At 55.6% G+C, this 18,326-nt stretch overlaps 1 protein-coding gene across 6 annotated transcripts in view; it reads left to right on the plus strand.

Moving 5' to 3' along the window:
- The first annotated feature begins 520 nt into the window (after positions 1 to 520).
- The window catches only part of MGAT5B (alpha-1,6-mannosylglycoprotein 6-beta-N-acetylglucosaminyltransferase B), an 80,617-nt gene continuing 62,811 nt past the window's right edge, over positions 521 to 18,326 (plus strand). For 4 of the 6 annotated variants that reach the window (XM_077968851.1, XM_077968850.1, XM_077968852.1 and 1 more), the window contains exons 1-3: positions 521 to 1,206; positions 5,021 to 5,133; positions 14,608 to 14,755. In XM_077968851.1, the coding sequence (XP_077824977.1) occupies positions 1,139 to 1,206; positions 5,021 to 5,133; positions 14,608 to 14,755 (329 nt within the window). In that variant the 5' untranslated portion in view covers positions 521 to 1,138. 6 annotated transcript variants of the gene reach the window in all.

Here is an 18,326-nt window from a genome sequence, read left to right on the forward strand (position 1 = left end):
TAATGGAGACTGAGACGTGCACACTTGATCGCCCACTGACTAGTGGAGGATCTGGGGCTAGAACTCAGTACGCCCCTGCACTTGGCTCTGTGATCGGGCCCCACACCACAGGCTGAGTTTATACTCAGATCAGTAAGCAAAGAGGAGCCACGGGAGTTTCTGATCAGGGAGGGGCAGAAGATGGGCGTGTGTTGCCAAGCGAAATCCGATCGGTAGGAAGCGGCTGGTGAGGAAGCCCGTGGAGGCACCTGGCGGAAGAGAAAGGTCTCCGCTGGGTGCGCATCTCTTCTGTGCTCTGCGGGAGCCAAAGCAGCTTTCGGCCCTCGGGGCTGGTGGCGCCCTGGGAAGTAGCTTGGCTCAGGGGAAGGAGCAGGGACCCCCGCCCGCCGGTCCTCGAAGCGGGTCCTCGGCGTCCCAGCCCCGCACGGCCCCGGGCAGGGTGGACAGCGGGGCTGCGGCCACGAGGTGGCGCCGGCGCGCCTTGGAAGCGCAGCGGCCGCTCCCGGGCCGCCCCAGCGCCGCTCAGCCGCCTCCTCCGAGGAACAATGCGGCGCCTCCGGGCGTAGCGCGGCGCGCGGCCGGACGCCGGACACCAGAGCGCGGGCGGCGGAGCGAGCGGGCGGGCTGCGGGCGCGGGTTGCCCTAGTCGAGAGCCATGGGCGCGGCGCGGCGCGGGGCCGAGGATCGGCGCGGCCCGGAGGCGCTGGGGTCCCGGGCGCGGGCCCGGGGCCGCCTCTAGCTGGCACCGAGGGCGCGGGGCCGGGGATGAGGGTGCCCGCCGCGGGGAGCCCGTCTGCGCGCCGCGGCACCGTCCCGCCCAGCGAGCGAGCCCAAGCAGGCAGACGCGTGGCCGGCGGTCTGGGGGCGCGCCGCCTCCCGGCCCCCAAAATGTGAAGCGGGGAGGGCGGAGACGCAGAGACGGCCCGGCCGGGCGCCCTCACCGCCCTCCGGCAGCCGCGCCGCTCCCTCCGCTGCCCTCCCAGGCCCGAGCAGCGAGGCCACCGAGCCGCGCGCTCCCAGCTTCGCTCGGACGCTGCTTCGGCCCGCAGAGGGTTCGTGGCCCGGAAGCGGCGAGAACTGGGCCCAGGACGGTGCGTCCGGCCTCGCCCGCGGCTGCTCGCACCAACAAGTTTGAACAATGATCACCGTCAACCCCGATGGGAAGATAATGGTCAGAAGATGCCTGGTCACCCTGAGACCCTTTCGGTAAAGTTCCCTCCTGGTTGGTCTTTTCCCCGGGGGGCGCAGGATGGAGGTGGGCGAGGTCGGTTCCTGCGAGCGTGCAAGTCCCGGCGGCAGAAGGGGAGGTTCATGCTTCAACCCCTGGTGATGACCAGTGGGCCTGGGCTGGGGAAACGGATGGGGTTGGGGTGCGGGGTGTGGGTGGGGAGGGGTGTGGTATTCGGGGACCTGTCCCGAGTTGGGCAGGGTTGGAGAGGACTCGGGATGCAGAGGTAAGAATGGGGGCAGAAAACCCCCAGGTGGTGGTCCTGGGCCCAGAAAGTCGCCCCAGCCTGCCCGCCCCTTCCTAGCCCCTCGGGGTCCTTCCTCACCCGGCGGACGGTCCCATCCGGGCGGCAAAGTTAGTGAGCGGCGCCCAGGAGCTCCCCCTCTGGTCCCTCCCGTCCCTCCTGTCTGCCCCTAGGTCGGCTACACCCAACCCCTCCGCCTGTGCCACCCTTTCCCCCGCCTTTGGTGGCACTGCTCTCCTCCCCACGGTGCTTGGGCCTGGCTCCGACGAGAGGGTCCCGAGATTAGACCGAGGACCTGCTCATCCCGGATTCGCCCCCGATCGCAGGCGTCGGAGAGGCGGGGGTAGGGGCGGCGCTGCGAGGCTATGGGGCGGCTGGAGCCGGGGCTGCGGCGGAGCGTGGCGGGCGGGCGGAAGCGAAGGCGACATGCTTCGGGCGGCCAGCACCTGGGGGCCCAGGCCAGGCAGGGTTGGGGCCGCACAGGACTCACTGGACCCAGCCAGGGGCCCCCAGGGCCCAGCGGTGCCGGGGCAGCCCCCTCTCCTCCCAGGCACCCGCAGAGCCGGCCCGCAGTGGGGTGGGGAGGGGGTGCTGCCTGGTGGACGCTCGGCGGGGCCAGAGTGTCACCCCCTGGGTAGCTGGTCAGTGAGGAAGCTGGGGGAGTGACAGCCCCGGTGCAGGGGCCGGACTCGGGACGCGGCCACAGGTGGGCTCCGGGCGCAGGAGGGAGCCCGCGAAGGCGGAGCTGGCAGGGGCCCTGAACCCTTGCCCTCCAGGTCTCGGCCAGAGTCCCGGTCCCGCCCAGCCCCACTGTGGTCTCCCTGCTGGCTCCAGACAGGGATGGGGGTGGGGAGACGGTGGCTCACCTGGCGCCCGCCTCCCAGCACACCGGGCCTGCCTGCTGGGCTGAGGAGGCAGCCCCAGGGGACGGCAGGGGTCAGGCTGGACCGCTGCGGTTCAGGGCTCCGGGAGGCCCGGAGAGCTGGTGCAGGCCCTAGGCGGTGATAGGGGCCTCGGGAGCCCATGGGAAGCAGGGCGGGAAGCGGGCGTCTCTGAAAAGGGCCTTGCTCCTCCAGGGAAGCCCTTGAATCCCTGAGCTGACTGGGAAGGCTGGAGGGTCCTCACCCCTTCTCTTCTGACCCCATTCAGGTCCCGCCTTCCGGGCGGCTGGATGTTTCCTAGCGCGATTGGAAGCAGCCGCGGGACCCCAGTACCATGGACAGCGCTCGCGCCCCAGGGCTGCGTCCCTGTCTCGTCCTGCCCTGGTTTTTTTTCAGGCCCTTATCTGAAGGCAGGACTAGGGGTGGAGCTGCATGGGTCCCCAAAGTTGTGTAACTTCACCCCAGGGTCTCCCTGGGCTTCCCGGAGACCCGCAGCCATCATCAGTGAGTCCCTTCAGTTGAGGTGGGGGGCAGGCTCCAATTATAGCACCCCAGCTTGTTCATCCTCAAAGGCAGGCTGGGGTCCTGTTCTCTCTGGTTTTCCCCGGGCTGCTGGCAGAGTCTTTATTCCATAGGTGCCCCTGGAATGTTGCTTGAGTGGATACATGGATGGCTGAAACCATTTTAACTTGAGCCCACTCCAAATGCCCCCCAGCTGCCTTGGGGGACATTGAATCCCAGGATCGGGGGCTGGCAGAGGGAGATGCAGATGAGGTGTGTTGGGGGACTTCAGGTTCGGGGTTAAAGGGGGTAGACACTGTTCTCATAGCAGGGTTGTTGGACCCTGGTGGGCAGCCCAGGTCCCCAGCTCTAAGTACAACTCCCTTGCTCCCCTGGCCTCTTCCCTAGGGACTAGAGACATGAGTGGGGGAAGTCCGTCCTTGTCCTCAGATTGGGAGGACAAATAGCTGATTTCCCCTGGGATCTCCCGAGCATGGGACAGCACCTTTCCTGTGCCGTGGCTGTGGCTGTTGTCTCTAGAGTCTCCCGACTTCCTCTGAGGGACCCCAAGATCTGAGCCCCACCCCCAGGCTTGGTGGAATTAAGTGAGGTGTCCTTCTGTGCTGAGGGAAGTGTCCCTTGTGTGGTCTCGCCTGCCAAATCATGTCTCCTGACCTTCCTGTCGAGGGTGTGGTCTTTGAGTCTCCCCTTCGGGAAGCTCCCAAGCACCTCTCTGCTTTGGGGTTCTCCTCCTCTCTGCCCAAATCTCTAACAGCTTCCTTTAAATATGGGCTGGGAATTTTGTTGTGCCTTTTATTTTCTTCTGCAATTATGTGTTTTCTTTAATGGACCAAATTTTAATTAAATACTGCTCTGCCAGTTTCAAATAATGAAGATTAAAATGCATAAAGCAAGTCTTGCTTAAAGACACAAACAAGTGTGGAACCTGAGGGTGTGGAGTGGAGGGGCAAAGCCCGGAGGTCTCTGGCATGACTTGTGGGGCTCTCTCCAGGGAGCCTGACTCCACACAAGAGAGGGTTCCTCACCCCGATCTGGGGTTGGTGGGAGGGTGCCCCTCTCAGCTCTGCCAGTTCATCAAGTCCCCTGATAGGTTCAAGGTCCCAGAAAAGCCCCAAGGCTGGGAGCTGCGAGCTCAGCTCTCCTGTTTGGGGCCTAGGATTGATGAGGGAAGCAGCGGGACCCTGGGTCTGGATTGAGGGAGGAAGGGTTCTGTGCCTTCTTCCCTGCTGTCCCCCTGGGGTTACCCCAGAGCCTGGCTTCTGGTGGATAATCAATAACTACGTGTTGAAGGCAGGAACAGGAGTCCTGTCCTGGCCAGCTCTCCCTCCGACCCAGTGTGACAGCACACACACCTATATTACATCCCTTGCACAGGTATGAGGACACCCTGGCCAGTCCGTGGTGCAGGCTGATGACCCTGGGTGTGCCTGCCTAGGGGAGATGTGTGTTGGGGGCAGCCTGGGCATGGGCCATGTGGCCCTGCCCTGGAGATCTTACCATATAGTAGTGGAAGTGGTTGGGGGTGTTCAAACAAGTTCATGACTGCTGCAGCAAGGCCTCTGCATACAGCACTGAGGGTGGCCTGAGTGACTGATAGGGTCCAGGTGGGCTTTGTCTGGACCAATTCCTTGCCCTCTAGCTGGCCTCGGGCCCTGCTGTGTCCATCACTGGTTGTCAAACTTTAGCATGCGGTGGAATCTTCAGGAGACTTTGCTAAAACAGCTTGCTCGCTCCACCCCAGAGCCTCAGATTCAGTAATTTGGGGTCTGGGCCCAGCATTGGTATTTCTAAGGAGTCTCAGGTGATGCCGACTGCTGGTCTGGGGACCACACTTTGAGGACTGCAGCTGTTAATGAACCAGCTCCGCTTGGAGGCTAGAGCCCGCCCGCCTCATGCCTAAGTGTGCGTCATTCTGCCTTGTGGTTTTTCGTGTGGCTCGGGGCCAGCATCTTGTAGTCGAGCTCTCTTTATCCTGTAGTGGGGGAGCCCTCCTGGGCCTGGAGCTCAGCCCCCATCCTTTCATTCTCCTTTGCTTCCTTCACTCATGCACTCATTCTTAAAGCATTTGTGCAGCCGGTACTTGGTGGAGCGCCGGAGCACGATGGCCCTTCCTGCCCTCCTGACCCGCCTCCTTCCTCTCCGCAGGCTTTTTGTCCTGGGCATCGGCTTCTTCACTCTCTGCTTCCTGATGACATCTCTGGGAGGCCAGTTCTCAGCCCGGCGCCTGGGGGACTCGCCATTCACCATCCGCACAGAAGGTACCTTTGTGGGGCAAGGGAAGTGTGAGATGAATGAGGGTGTTTGTGGGTCAAAGAGGAACTGTCTCTGAGCCTAGCCCTGTACCTGGCTTTCTGGCCGCCCTGTAGGTGGATGTGAGTGGAGGGGGCCTGGACTTGCTCTGTGTGACCCTCCATGCGCTTTGGCTCTGGTCTGGCAGCTGTCATCAGGCTTCCTCTGGCCTGGGTTCTCAGGCCAGGCTAGGGCCTTTAAGCCAGGGTCTCCCGGGTCTCAGAAGAGGCTGCCACTGTTGCTTCTTTAGTTGGGTGTCGGGGTGAGCAGTCTCTGGATATTACACCTGAACCCTTGAGGCACACATATCCTTGTCTTTGGCCCAGGCTGTGGCCATGTGGGGACGGGTCTGGCCATAGGCTTAAATGTCTTATCTCTGAGCTTTTGGGACACAGCTCTCTCCCAGGCCCCGTCACTCCTTGCCCACAGTATATTTGCAAGGCAGTGGAATGGAGATCAGAGCATGGGCTTTGGAGGTCTGGTGGGTCTGGGCTTGCATCCTGGTCATCACCTACCAGCTGTGTGCCGTTGGCCGAGTCACCTGGCTTCCCTACAGAGAAGGACAGCAGTGACCTTCTGCAGAGGTTGGATTGAAGGGGCTCACACGTGAACATTACCCAGCATGGTTGGTGCCACATGGCACAAGAGTGACCAACTGGGAGCCCTCCTCCTGAAACTGGGCCCAGCCCCACCTCATCTCACCTAAGGAGGGGTGGGGGTCAGAACTGAGTCCTGCCCACTGTATCATGGGGGTTCTTTTGGTCACTGATCAAAAGGAGGGACATGGGGTAGTGGGGAAACTGAGACAAGTGGATTTCTGGAACTGTTTGAAGGCTGGCTCTGTGAGATTTCCCTGCCCCTCTGGGGAAGTCTCTCCTTGAAGTCCACCTTCTTGAACTTGCAGGGCTTGGGTATCTGGCTCCCCTGTTCTCAGCGATGAATATTGTAGACATCCCAAGTTGAATAGGTTGTCATCTGGGTGGGTGCTGAGGGGCTCTTATTATGCCATCTGTCATCTCATCATTAGATTCATTCCTCTGGTTTCACATACACTTCTTTAAACTTGCAAAAGCTCTCAGAAGGAATCTCACACTTATTAGTCATTCAAGCCTGAGTGTAAGTTAATTTATCCCGTCTCTGACTCGCAGAGATCCTCAGTCTCTGAGCCTCCAAATTTTCCTCTGGTAAATGGGGATGGTAATCCCCATTTCCCAGGCTTGTCGTGAGGCTGTGCTAAGATAAAGCATGGGAAGGGGCCTCAGCAGCATCTGTCAAATGGCAAGCACTCCATCAATACTTAATGGATGTTTTGAGTTGGAAACGGGGGCACTGCAGCAAAGCGTGTTTATGGAAGAGGACCAAGGAGATGCTGGAATGTCTATGTAGGAGAGGCTGAGGATTGAGGTGGGCAGGGGTGGGAGGAGGCAGTCGTGAAGGTGCACCGGAAGGGTGGCTTGAGGGAGGGCTGGTAGGAAAAGTGGTGCATGGGAAGATGGAGTATAGACAGAGATTCATAGAGTACCTGGCTGCCACCCCTGGAAAGGGGGTGTGCCTATCTGGGTGGGCTGCTACAGAGGCCTTGAGGAAGCTGAACCTCCAGAAAGGTCAGGGGTCTAAGAGGTGGGAATTAGGGGTCGGGGAGAAGAGGGGTTTTTGGCGGGGTCTGGTTTTTATGCCTCTCTCCCTAAGGGGGTTGGAGAGTCAAGGTAACTCACCTACCCCATGGCTCTTGCCCCATCTGGGCAGGATCAGGCTCAGTGGTCCGGAGTACAAGGGGTGTGGGAGCCCTGCTGTGCTCCGTGCTGTGCAGTTTTGCTTGGGTATGGGGGTGGGAGTCCAACCCTAACTGCAGGTCTGGGTCTAAAGATGAATGGAACCACATAGGGGGAGAGCACTTGCCCAAGTTCATGCAATTGGACTAGAGCTGTGTGTGCATATGTGTGTACATGTGCATGTGTGTGCATGTGCATGGGCTTAAACTTTTTAATGGGGTATAAGATACACAAATGAACAATCCATGCAACTAACAACCCAGATCAAGGAACAGAACATGATCAGCCCCCAAGTGTCCCCATGCCACTTCACAGTCATTACTCACCCAAAGATAGTCATGACCTGACTTCTGATCGCATAGAAGAGTTCTGCCTGTTTTTTTGGGCTTTGTGAGCATGAAATCATTTTGGGAGTTGATAATGGTTTGGCTGTGTCCCCACCCAAATCTCATCTTGAATTGTAGTTCCCATAATCTCCACTTCTTGTGGAGTGGACCCTGTGGGAGGTAATTGAATCATGGGGGTGGTTTACCTCCATGCTGTTCTTGTGATAGTGAATGAGTTCTCACAAGATCTGATGGTTTTTATAAGGGGCTTTTTCCCTTTTGCTTGGTACTTCCCCTTCCTGCTGCCATGTGAAGAAGGACATATTTGCTTTCCCTTCCGCCATGATTGTAAGTTTCCTGAGGCCTCCCCAGCCATGCTGGACTCTGAGTCAATTAAACCTTTTTCCTCTATAAATTACCCAGTCTTGGGTATGTCTTTAGTAGCAATGTTGAGAATGAACTAATACAGGAGTAGTCTTTTGTGTGTGGCTTTTCTCTCAATAGTACATGTGTGAGACTCACTATCTTGTATGTGGTTGCATACATATCTTGTATGTCACTTACACTTTTGCACTGTTTTTTTATTTTTATTTTTATTTTTTTGCTGTGTAGCCTTCCATTATGTGAGTACACCACCATTTTTTTTTATACTTTAAGTTCTAGGGTACATGAGCACAATATGCAGGTTTTTTACATATGTATACATGTGCCATGTTGGTGTGCTGCACCCATTAACTTGTCATTTACATTAGGTATATCTCCTAACGCTATCCCTCCCCCCTCCCCCCTCCCCACAATAGGCCCCGGTGTGTGATGTTCCCCTTCCTGTGTCCAAGTGATCTCATTGTTCAATTCCCACCTATGAGTGAGAACATGCATACACCACCATATTTTTATCCATCCGACCATTGGTGGGCATTTGGTTGTTTCCAGTTTTGGGCTTTTGCGAACAGCGCTGCTATGAATATTTTAGTGCATGTCTTTTGGTAAACACATGTAGGCATTTCTGTTGGGTATACCTAGGAGTGGAGATTCTACATGTTGTAATGTTAGTTCTCAGACCAAGTTTATCCAAACCAGTCTTTTCACATTTCCCAGGCCTCAGAAGCTGAGTGCCTGGAATACAGAACTGAAGTCTGGGAGAAGGAGGAGAAAAAGGGGCCGCTGAGAACCTGGGAGAGCTGACCCTGATTCACTTTAGATCCCGATTTGCAGTGTTCCCCGTGATTTCTTTCATATCCTTGGATCAAGCTAATTTGCTTGGGCAGACCCAAGGCAGGGACTGAGGCGGGGAAAGCAGTTTGCAATGTGGGTTTAACATCCTGATCCTGCAAGAGAAGCTCCTCAAACTACATCCCCACACAGTGCCTGGGGCAGCCCTGCCGAGAACCAAGGAGATGCCAGCGTTTCCACCTAGGAGATGCCTGAGGGAAGGATCAGGGCTTCAAGGGAGGTGCTTGGCAGATTGCTTGGCTGAATCAGGCCTGGGAAGGGATCTTGGAAGTTCTGGGCCAGGGTTGGGTTGTTGGATAATGCACATTTTGTTACACAAAAGAAATCTGTGGAGTCTAGACAACCCCAGAGCAGAATCAGGAGAAGGAAACCCTCTAAGGCCCTGCTATTTACAAAAAAAAAAAAATCATTGCATTGGTCAAAAAACAATCTGTGTACAAATGGGAAAAACCATCTCTCCTCCCCTGTCAAACCAGTGACAAGTGACAGAAGTGACAGAAGTGGGGTCCCACATGGACTGTGGCTGCGAAGGGGGAGGGAGGAGAAGGCTTTTCTCGAAAAGAAGAGCAGGGCATCATTCAGCCTCTTGTGGACTGTGGTCTATGTGCGGGGCCTCCAAATTCTCCTCTGTGCCTGTTTATACTTCATGATAAACTCTGCATACTTTGGGGGATGAAATGTGACTGACATCTCATTCTGTATTCTGCACACTCATCTGAAAGATTCGAGAGAGGAGGCTGCATGGGGAATCATGACCCAGAGGAGATCTGACTTCATTCCCTCTTGCTGCATTTGGGCCAGGCCTGGACCCTGGGGAGGGCTTTCTGGCATCGCCCCCTCCCAGGCAGCTCTGCCCCACTTCCCACCCCAGGCCCTCCTCCTGTCTCCTGCCCTTCCAGCCCTTCTCTCCTAGGCCTCCTTCCCCATGTGGCTGCAGATAGGGCTGTGGGGCTGTTTCCTGCCCTCTGACTTGTCTTGAAGAAGTAGTGGTAGGAGTCTGGGCATGGTGGCTCATGCCTATAAGCCCAACACTTTGGGAGGCTGAGGCAGGTGGATCACCTGAGGTCAGGAGTTCCAGACCAGCCTGGCCAACATGGTGAAACCTGTTTCTACTAAAAATACAAAAATTAGCAGGCTGTGGTGGCACGTGCTGTAATCCCAGCTCCTTAGGAGGCTGAGGCAGGAGAATTGCTTGAACCTGGGAGGAGGAGGCTGCAGTGAACCGAGATTGCGCCACTGCACTGCAGCCTACGTGACAGAGCAAGACTCCGTCTTGGGTTTAAAAAACAACAACAACAAAAAAAAGTAGTGGTAGGAGGCTGTGTTTTGGGAGGGGTCTGTAGGTTGGAAGTCCATGGCACAGCTGCATGTGTCTACTGCACCCTGCCAGACCTCCCAGGCCTCCTCCAGGAATTGAACCTGGGGAAGGCTCCCTGGCTCCATGGATGGTTCTGGCTCTGGCCCTTGGTGCTAAGGGGCCCAGGGGCTCTTCTCTCAGGCTCAATGGATGGGGGGCCAGGGCCCGGAGGTCTGAGGGAGAGCCTGATGCGGCCTCCCACGGCCTGTCCTTGTCTTCTCTGCTGCCCGGAGCCCAGAGCGCCCGTGGCCTCAGCTGGTTTCTGCAGTGAGCAAGGACAGAGAGACAAATGTGCACATTTCTCCAGCTGCACAAACACCCAGTCACAGCTCCCTTCTCAGTGCCAGGGAAGCCTCTGCTTTCTGGAGAGATGGGGGCTCATTCAATTTCCAATGGTAAAGGGTGGGGATGGGGACAAGAAAAGGGGGACGAAGGAGGATGAGAGAGACAGAGAGATACAGAGCGTCTGGGGAGGGGATGGGGCCTCCGTGGGTAATAAACACACCCCGTCTGTAGATGAGAGGATCTATTTGTATCTCACAGCGTCCTAGCTTTCCTTATTTATATGGAAATATGGAGGGAACATGTGCCTGTTCTGAGATGTATCACTGGGGCCTCACATTAAATATATTTCAATTTAGCTGATGCCAAGAGTGGTGAAGTGACTCGGGGGAGGCGATGTCAGCTGGCTCTGCTGACAGTCCCAGGGCCAGTGGCGGCTTTTAGGGGGGTGGGTCACTGGGGGAAGGTCGGCCTAACCTGCTTCCCTCCTGGGTACCCACCCCCTGCCTTGTCTTTGGGCATTTTTAGAGTGGAAAATGTGCCTGATACCCCAAGGGCTCATTGGGAAGGGGCGGGGCTGTCTCCCCAGGTCTCAGGGCTTTCTGGAGTTCCATGCCATCTGCAGAAGATAGGAGCGGCTCCTGAGCCCCTGGAACTGGGGGGTGGGACTCTTGCTGCCTTGGTCCAGTCTGATGAGGTGGGGCTTGAAGAACTACAGATGGGGGATCTGGCTCTGTGGACATGGTCATTGTGAAACCCAGGCTGCAATGACCCACGCCTCTGTATGTCCTTAGGGTTTTCGTTTGTTTGTTTGAGAGAGGGTCTCGCTCTGTTGCCCAGGCGGGAGTGCAGTGGTGCAATCACGGCTCACTGCAGCCTCAATCTCATGGGCTCCAGCAATCCTCCCACCTCAGCCCTGAAAGTAGCTGGGATTACAGGCACATGCCACCATGCCTGGCTAATCTTTGTATTTTTTATTGAAAAGGGGTTTTGCCATGTTGCCCAGGCTGGTCTTGAACTCCCGAGCTCAAGCGATTCATCCACCTTGACCTCCCCAAGTGCTGAGATTATAGGCATGAGCCACTGCGCCTGGCCTGCTGCCAGCTTTTATAGGAGTGATTCTTTCTTTTCCCGTTTCTCGAATCTCTGGAAGCAATTAGGGGAAGTCAGAAACAGAAGTCAGGGTGATAGAGACTCAGAGCTCAATGAGCCCAGCCCCCTCGTTTTACATGAGAGTAAATTGAGGCCAAGAGAAGGACGGTGACCTGCCCACCTATCTGGTCCGTGGCAGAGCAGGCCTGGAGTCCAGGCTTCTGCCGCACCCCTCTTGACCGGGCCCATGCCACCATGCTGCTGCTGCTGCAGCCTCTGTTTTGTCGACTCTCAGGGGCCCCTGCAGCTCTAGGCCAGACCTCATAGTTTTTGGCCCATCAGCTGTTTTTCAGCCTGTGCAATGGGGCTGGGAGCGTGGGGTGTGGGTGGGGAGCTGTGACCGTGAGGTTTCTGGGAGGGGCTCAGGCGATGGGCAGGAGCAGAGGAAGCTTGGGGTGGGCTTGGAGAGTGGGACCGGTAGAGCAGCAGACAGGGTGCCAGGCCTGAGGCACTCCAGGGAACACAGCATCACCCCAAAAGCCATATTGTGGGCTCAGCACTCGTGGGGTGCTGCATCTGCAGGAGCGAGCTGCTGACCAGGCTCTGTGGTCGGTCAGGCCTGAGTGCTCTGGCCACAGCACCACTACGGTGTCCCGGCTGTGGTCTGTTACTCCTTTTTCCATCTTAGTCCTTTGGGGAAAGGACCCTCCAGCCTGAGCTGTGAGCAACCGCCCACCAGGGCTGCCCAGTGAGGCCAGGCAGGCTGTGTACTGCACGACTCCATGATACCCTTCAAGCGGTCACAGTACCAGTGGTGCCCCGTGGACTTGTGGAAAGCAGTAGCCAGGCAGGTCATCTGAGTCCTCCAGTGTTTTTAGCTGAAATGATGGGAATCTCTTCATTTACTCTGTGCTACAAGCACTGGTTGCAAGCTCGGTATTGAATTTGGAGGGTGGGCTTGGGCAGGCATCTCTGAAATGAGAGTGATCTGAAAAAGTAAACCATTGCCCCCAACTCTGGGAAGCTCAAAGAGAGAGCGAGCCATCTATATCCTGTTTTTATCCCACTACTTTGGAGAAGGACTACTGCAGCCCAAGCTATGAGCAATGGCTCACCAGAGCTGCCCAGATTAACCGATTGAGTGTGTGAGTGCGTGGGGAGGGCCTGAGAGGCTGGAGGGACCTGAGTTAGTGTCATTTAATGCTAGTGTGAAATTTCCCGGTCCCAGCTGAGTGTTTGAAAATCCACTCTGTTTTCCGTAGAGGGACTTGTCGGCGGGGGGGTCCTTTGCTGCTTTAGCTCTTGGGGTGGGGAGGAAATACGCCCATTTTCTCCAATGCCCGACCCCATCCGTGAGCCTTCCTGGGCATCTCTGCCTCTCTCTCCTTCTTTTCTTCTGCCCCCCACAACCCCCCTGCTCCCATTCATGCCTGTTCTTCGGAGCCACGAGCCCTGTGTCTTTAAGGAAATCACAACTTCTCCTGTTTTGCAGCCCTAGCCTGGCTGGCATTTCCACGGTGTGTGAGTGGCCCCTCCCCAGCTCCTGTGGCCTCCCTTCTGACCTCAGGTGGGGTCACCTGGCAGGGGAGCCCCACCAGGGGGTGACTTATATCAGGGTGGGAACGCGGCAGCAGTGGCTGGGCCGGCCGGAGCCAGGGAAGAAGGGCAGAAGCAAAGCAGAAATGTAACAGCAGCCCCGGTGATGCGGAGGCTGCCGGCTGCCCCTGCTCAGCCCACAGCCTCTAGTTCCTTCTCTCCTCTCCCTGCTCTGCCTCTTCTCAGTGGCCTCTCTCTTGTCACCTTCCTGGTGCTGTGATGTTGGTCTGCAGATGGGGCCTGTTATTCTTGCCTTGAGACGGGGATGCTGAAGCTCAGAGCCATTCAGTGACTGCCCCGGTCACACGGGGGTCAGCGGGCAGAGGCCCCAGTCCCCTTGCCCTCCCCAGGTGGGGTGACTGCAGTGTGTTCTACTTGGTCTTGGGGCTCCCTGGCAGGGCTGAGCTTGGGCGCCCTGGTGGTAACATTCTCGGCAATGCAGCTTTCCCAGCTTCCCCAGCTTCCCCGTCTCTCTTCCTCACTCTCCTGCCGAGGTTTCCATTAGCTCCCGTTTAAACTACTCACCCTCAAACCCTTGTCCCAGGCTCTGCTTCTGGGGAGCCCAACCCATGGCATCCTCCACTGGGCCCCTGGACTGGCAGCCTGAGCGTCAAAGGTTCGTGTCCCCAGGTGACCTGGCTCATTTTTGGGGAGTGATTTCAAGCCCAACCCATAGGGGTTTGGGAGGAGCTGAGTTGGGGATTTTAGTGCCTGGAGCCCAGCACCCTATGGACTGTGTGGAGGGCCAATGTGAAGCCTTCAGATTTAATTAAAAAGGAAGGCGAGAGCTCGCTCCTGCACACTGGCACGTGCAGTGCTAATGATCGGGAATGATTAGAAAGGAAGCCGTGGAGGATTGCAGGCTGGCTGATGGGATCTTGGTCGAAGTGCCTCATTTTCATTTAATTTTCTTCTTCACAAGGTCTCCCCTGCCCAGGCTGGGAGCAGAGGGAAGAGCAGGCGCTTCAGCCCCAGGGAACCTGCTCTCGTCAGTTGATCTTTGGGAACCCAAAGACCAGTTTGAGATTCAGAACTCATGCATTATGGTTTCCTACAGGAGGGTCCAGGGAAGAGGAATGGGGAAGAGATGGGGTTAGGGCCCAGGGGCTGGGCAGGAGAAGGAGGGCTGGGGAAGCAACCGCGCCCTGGGCCCCTGAACACAGGCTCCCAACTTCCCTGCATGTCCAGATCTATGGGGAGCAAGGAAAGTGCAGATTCCCAGGGCCCGGACCCTAGACAGTTGAATTGGCAAATCTAGACCAAGGCCCAGAAATCTGAATTTTAACAGCCTGCCTAGAAGATCCAGATGCTGCTGGGTGATTGGCCACACTTCTAGGAACCCTGATCTAGAAGTCCTGCCTGGAGCTTGCTGTTTGGGGGCTCTGGGGCTTCTGTCCCAGTGCTGGGCCTTTTCTGCCATCTCACAGATATGAGGGTTGTTGGGCCCCAGGACACCTCAAAGATTACATCTAAAGCTCCATTTTACAGTTGACAAAACTGAGGCCCAGAGGGCTTAGGAAATGATCCCAATGTCACATGGCTGGTGGAGACAGGGCTGCCCAGGGCTCTCACTCCACCACGATGCTGTTCTCTGTACCGCAAAACAATGCAGCAAAGGGGTCAGGAATGACTGGGAAGATAGGGCTGAGGCTGGGGTCTGGTGTTGGTGCTGGGGGGCTTTGGGGCCAGCTTTGTCTGAGCTGCCCCAGCCTGGACACCAGGTGGCCTCAGGTGGCCTCCAGGCTGCTCGGGCCTCCCCTAACCATACCCACACTCTGCCCACAGTGATGGGGGGCCCTGAGTCCCGTGGCGTCCTGCGCAAGATGAGCGACCTGCTGGAGCTGATGGTGAAGCGCATGGACGCACTGGCCAGGCTGGAGAACGTCAGTGAGCTGCACCGGGCTGGCGGTGACCTGCATTTTCCCGCAGACAGGTGAGGGGACGCGGGGAGGAGGCACGCGGAGCACCTGCCTGGGGAGGGGAGCGGTGGCACCTGCCACTCTGCCCGGCATGCTGTCCATCATCTCCTTTTGTGAATCTGGAGAAGATTTTGACTATATGGTAATACAGCCCAGAACGCATTTCTACCACCCAAATTTAACAACTGTTAACATTTTATTGCATTTGTGGCCTGTTTTCCTCTTTAAATAAAACATCACAGATGAAAACTGAAGGGCCTTTTAACAACTTCTCCCTAGAGACAAGTGCCTCCCTGAATTTGCTGTAAGTTTTTCCAGTCCATTCCAAGCACATTTGCACATATGTTTAATACACACACACATTATAAATGCATAGTGTGTGATTTTAACAAATTCCATGTAAGTGGCATCTCACAGTACATATTCCACTGCCCTTTTTTTTTTTTTTTTTTTGAGATGGAGTCTCACTCTGTCACCCAGGCTGGAGAGTGCAATGGCATAGTCTCAGCTCACTCCAACCTCCGTCTCCCAGGTTCAAGCAGTTCTCCCGCCTCAGCCTCCCAAGTAGCTGGGACTACAGGTGCATGCCACCACACCTGACTAATTTTTGTGTTTTTAGTAGAGACAGTGTTTTACTATGTTGGCCAGGCTCGTCTCGAACTCCTAACCTCGTGATCCACCCACTTTGGCCTCCTAAAGTTGGGAGTACATCTACTGCCATTTAAATATTAAAAAAAAAATTTTTTTTTGAGACAGTCTTACTCTGGGCTGGAGTTAAGTGACATGATCTTGGCTCACTGAAAACTCTGCCTCCCAGGTTCAAGTGATTCTCATGACTCAGCCTCCTGAGTAGCTGGGATTACAGGAGTACACCACCACACCAGTTAGTTTTTCTATTCTTTTTAGTAGAGATGGGGTTTCACCATGTTGGCCAGGCTGGTCTCCAAATTCCTGACCTCTGGTGATCCACCCGTCTCAGCCTCCCAAAGTGCTGGGATTACAGGCATGAGCCACCCAGCCTTTTTTAAAAAATTTTTTTTCGTGATGATTTTGAACTCTGTGTTGAGGGTATGTTACTAATGTACCCCTGGCCATTTTTGCCAAGTAGAACTTTCTGGTTTATTTATTCTAAATATTCTCCTACTTCGGCCAGGATGTCTGAGAGCCCCAGAGTCTGTGCTGCTATCCTACGTGCCCCAGCAGCATCTCCAGGGGCACATGCGGTGTGACATCCAAATCATGTGTCCTAGGTATATAAGGCATCTCCTGGACCTCAGAGAACAGGAGTGTGGGAGGTCAGGCCGTCCCGACTGGCCCCTAGAAGTGGATGTGGAAGGAGGGACTTTGACCTCACCCTATTCCAAGGAGACAAGCTCCACTTTCCCTCTTTTATATATTGGGGTTCTTTATGAAATGGATTTGCTAAATGTATTCTAGCTGCTAAAAATTAAACTTGAAACACACTTTTAGACAATTTGCAGAAAAGCTGTTTCTCAGCCAGCGTGTGTGATGGAAAAGCCAAAGCTCTAGGCATTTCTAAAGTACAGAGTTGGGTGAAACGGAAGGAAATGCTGACCCACAGGAGGTCACTGTGCCCACAGGAGGGTTGGAGGGACGCCTGCCTGAGTCAGGCCTGAAACACAGTGCGCCTGTGTGGACTGGTGTGGGATCCTGTGCCATGTAGCCTGCTGGTGCTGGGCTGCTGGCCGTAGGGCTAACCTCTAACTGGCCTTGCCGATTGAGTGAATGTCCTGGATGCCTGGTAGGCCAACCTGGTGTGAGCATCATTACCCTCATATTAGCTGACATTTACTCAAAGTGCACTAAGCACCTGGCATGGTTCTTACTGCGTACGTGCCGTGATCTTACCTATCTCACAAACCATCTTATAGTTTAATCTTTAAAGATTTAATTAAATCTTTACTCTCACAGAGGAGGAAACTTTTTCTCCCAGAGGAAGAAACTGAGGCACAGAGAAGTTCAGTAACTCACCCAAAGTTGCACGGCTGTAAGAGGCTGGACCTGGCTTTGGGTTCAGGCCGACTGGCTCCACAGCCCACATTTCTAAGCACTGTGCTCTTGATGATTCATTAAATATGTGGTTATGTGTGGTTTGGTTTTTGTCCCTTTCTAAGAGGTTTTATTTATTTATTTATTTATTTTTTGAGATGGAGTCTTGCTCTGTTGCCCAGGCTGGAGACCAGCAGTGGCACGGTCTCGAGTCACTGCAACCTCCGCCTCCTGAGTTCAAGCAATTCTTTTGCCTCAGTCTCCCAAATAGCTGGGATTACAGGTGTGTGTGCCACCACACCCAGCTAATTTTTGTTTTTTGTTTTTTGAGATGGAGTCTCACTCTGTTGCCCAGGCTGGAGTGCAGTGGCACGATCTTGGCTCACTGCAAACTCTGCCTCCCGGGTTCAAGCGATTCTCCTGCCTCAGCCTCCTGAGTAGCTGAAATTACAGGCACGTGACACCATGCCCAGCTGATTTTTGTATCTTTAGTAGAGACGGGTATCACCATGTTGGCCAAGATGGTCTTGATCTCCTGACCTCGTGATCCACCTGCCTCGGCTTCCGGAAGTGCTGAGATTACAAGTGTGAGCCACTGCGCCCGGCCTAATTGTTGTATTTTTAGTAGAGATGGGGTTTTGCCCTATTGCCTAGGTTGGTCTTGAACTCCTGAACTCAGGTGATCCACCGTCTCGGCCTCCCAAAGTTCTGGGATTATAGGTGTGAGCCACCGCGCCTGGCCTACTGGATGTATTTTTTAGAAAGATCATTCTGACTGCTGAGTGAAAATTGGATTAACAGGGTGGCAGGAGGGGAAGCAGCGAGGCTGTGGTAGAGATGAGGAGTGCTGGCAAGGGGATCTCAGCTTCCTTGGAAATTCCCCTGAGGCATGAGGCCATATTCTATTCCTCTCTGTGTGCACAGATCCCTCTTCTCTGACACTGTCTGTGTGCCCTCGGATCCAGCTCCATCTTTCTCCCTTGGATCCAGTCCTTTGCCCCTCTTTCATTCTTTCTGCTTTCTTGTCTGCCCCCAGCTGTGCCTCTGACGCAGCTTTTGTCCGCAGGCCTGTTCGCCAGGTCAGGAGCAGCCCTTGTTGATCTCTGTTGAGGATATCGCTGCGGGCAGCAGAGCTGAGGGTCCAGTGGACCTGACTCCAGATCTGCCTTCTTTGGCTAGAGGTGGTACTGCTGACACATCCGGTGGTTCTCTGATTTTTTCCGGTCCTGGCCTGTGCCTCCCTCCCCTGCCCTGCCCTTTGTCTCCTCCTGGGGAAGGCGGGAACTTGTTGGGGAAGGGGGAACACGTGCCACCTCCCAGCTCCCTCCTGGGAAATCGCAACCGTCCATGTGGGCAGACCCCATCACACCCACAGGCAGAGCCATCAATTTCAGGGACACTGCAGTTGCTGGTTTCAGGGAGAGAAATGGTGGGTGTGTCGAGGGCCTGTGAAAGCCACCTGCTCACACGCCCCTGTGCACAACACTCTTGCTCCCTCCCCCCGTGAACCTGACTCCAGGTTAACCAACCTGCAGCTAGACCGGCAAGAATCCTGCAGGAGTGCCTGCTGCTGCG

This window comes from Macaca mulatta, chromosome 16 (assembly GCF_049350105.2).
Source record: "Macaca mulatta isolate MMU2019108-1 chromosome 16, T2T-MMU8v2.0, whole genome shotgun sequence".
Lineage (NCBI taxonomy): Eukaryota > Metazoa > Chordata > Mammalia > Primates > Cercopithecidae > Macaca > Macaca mulatta.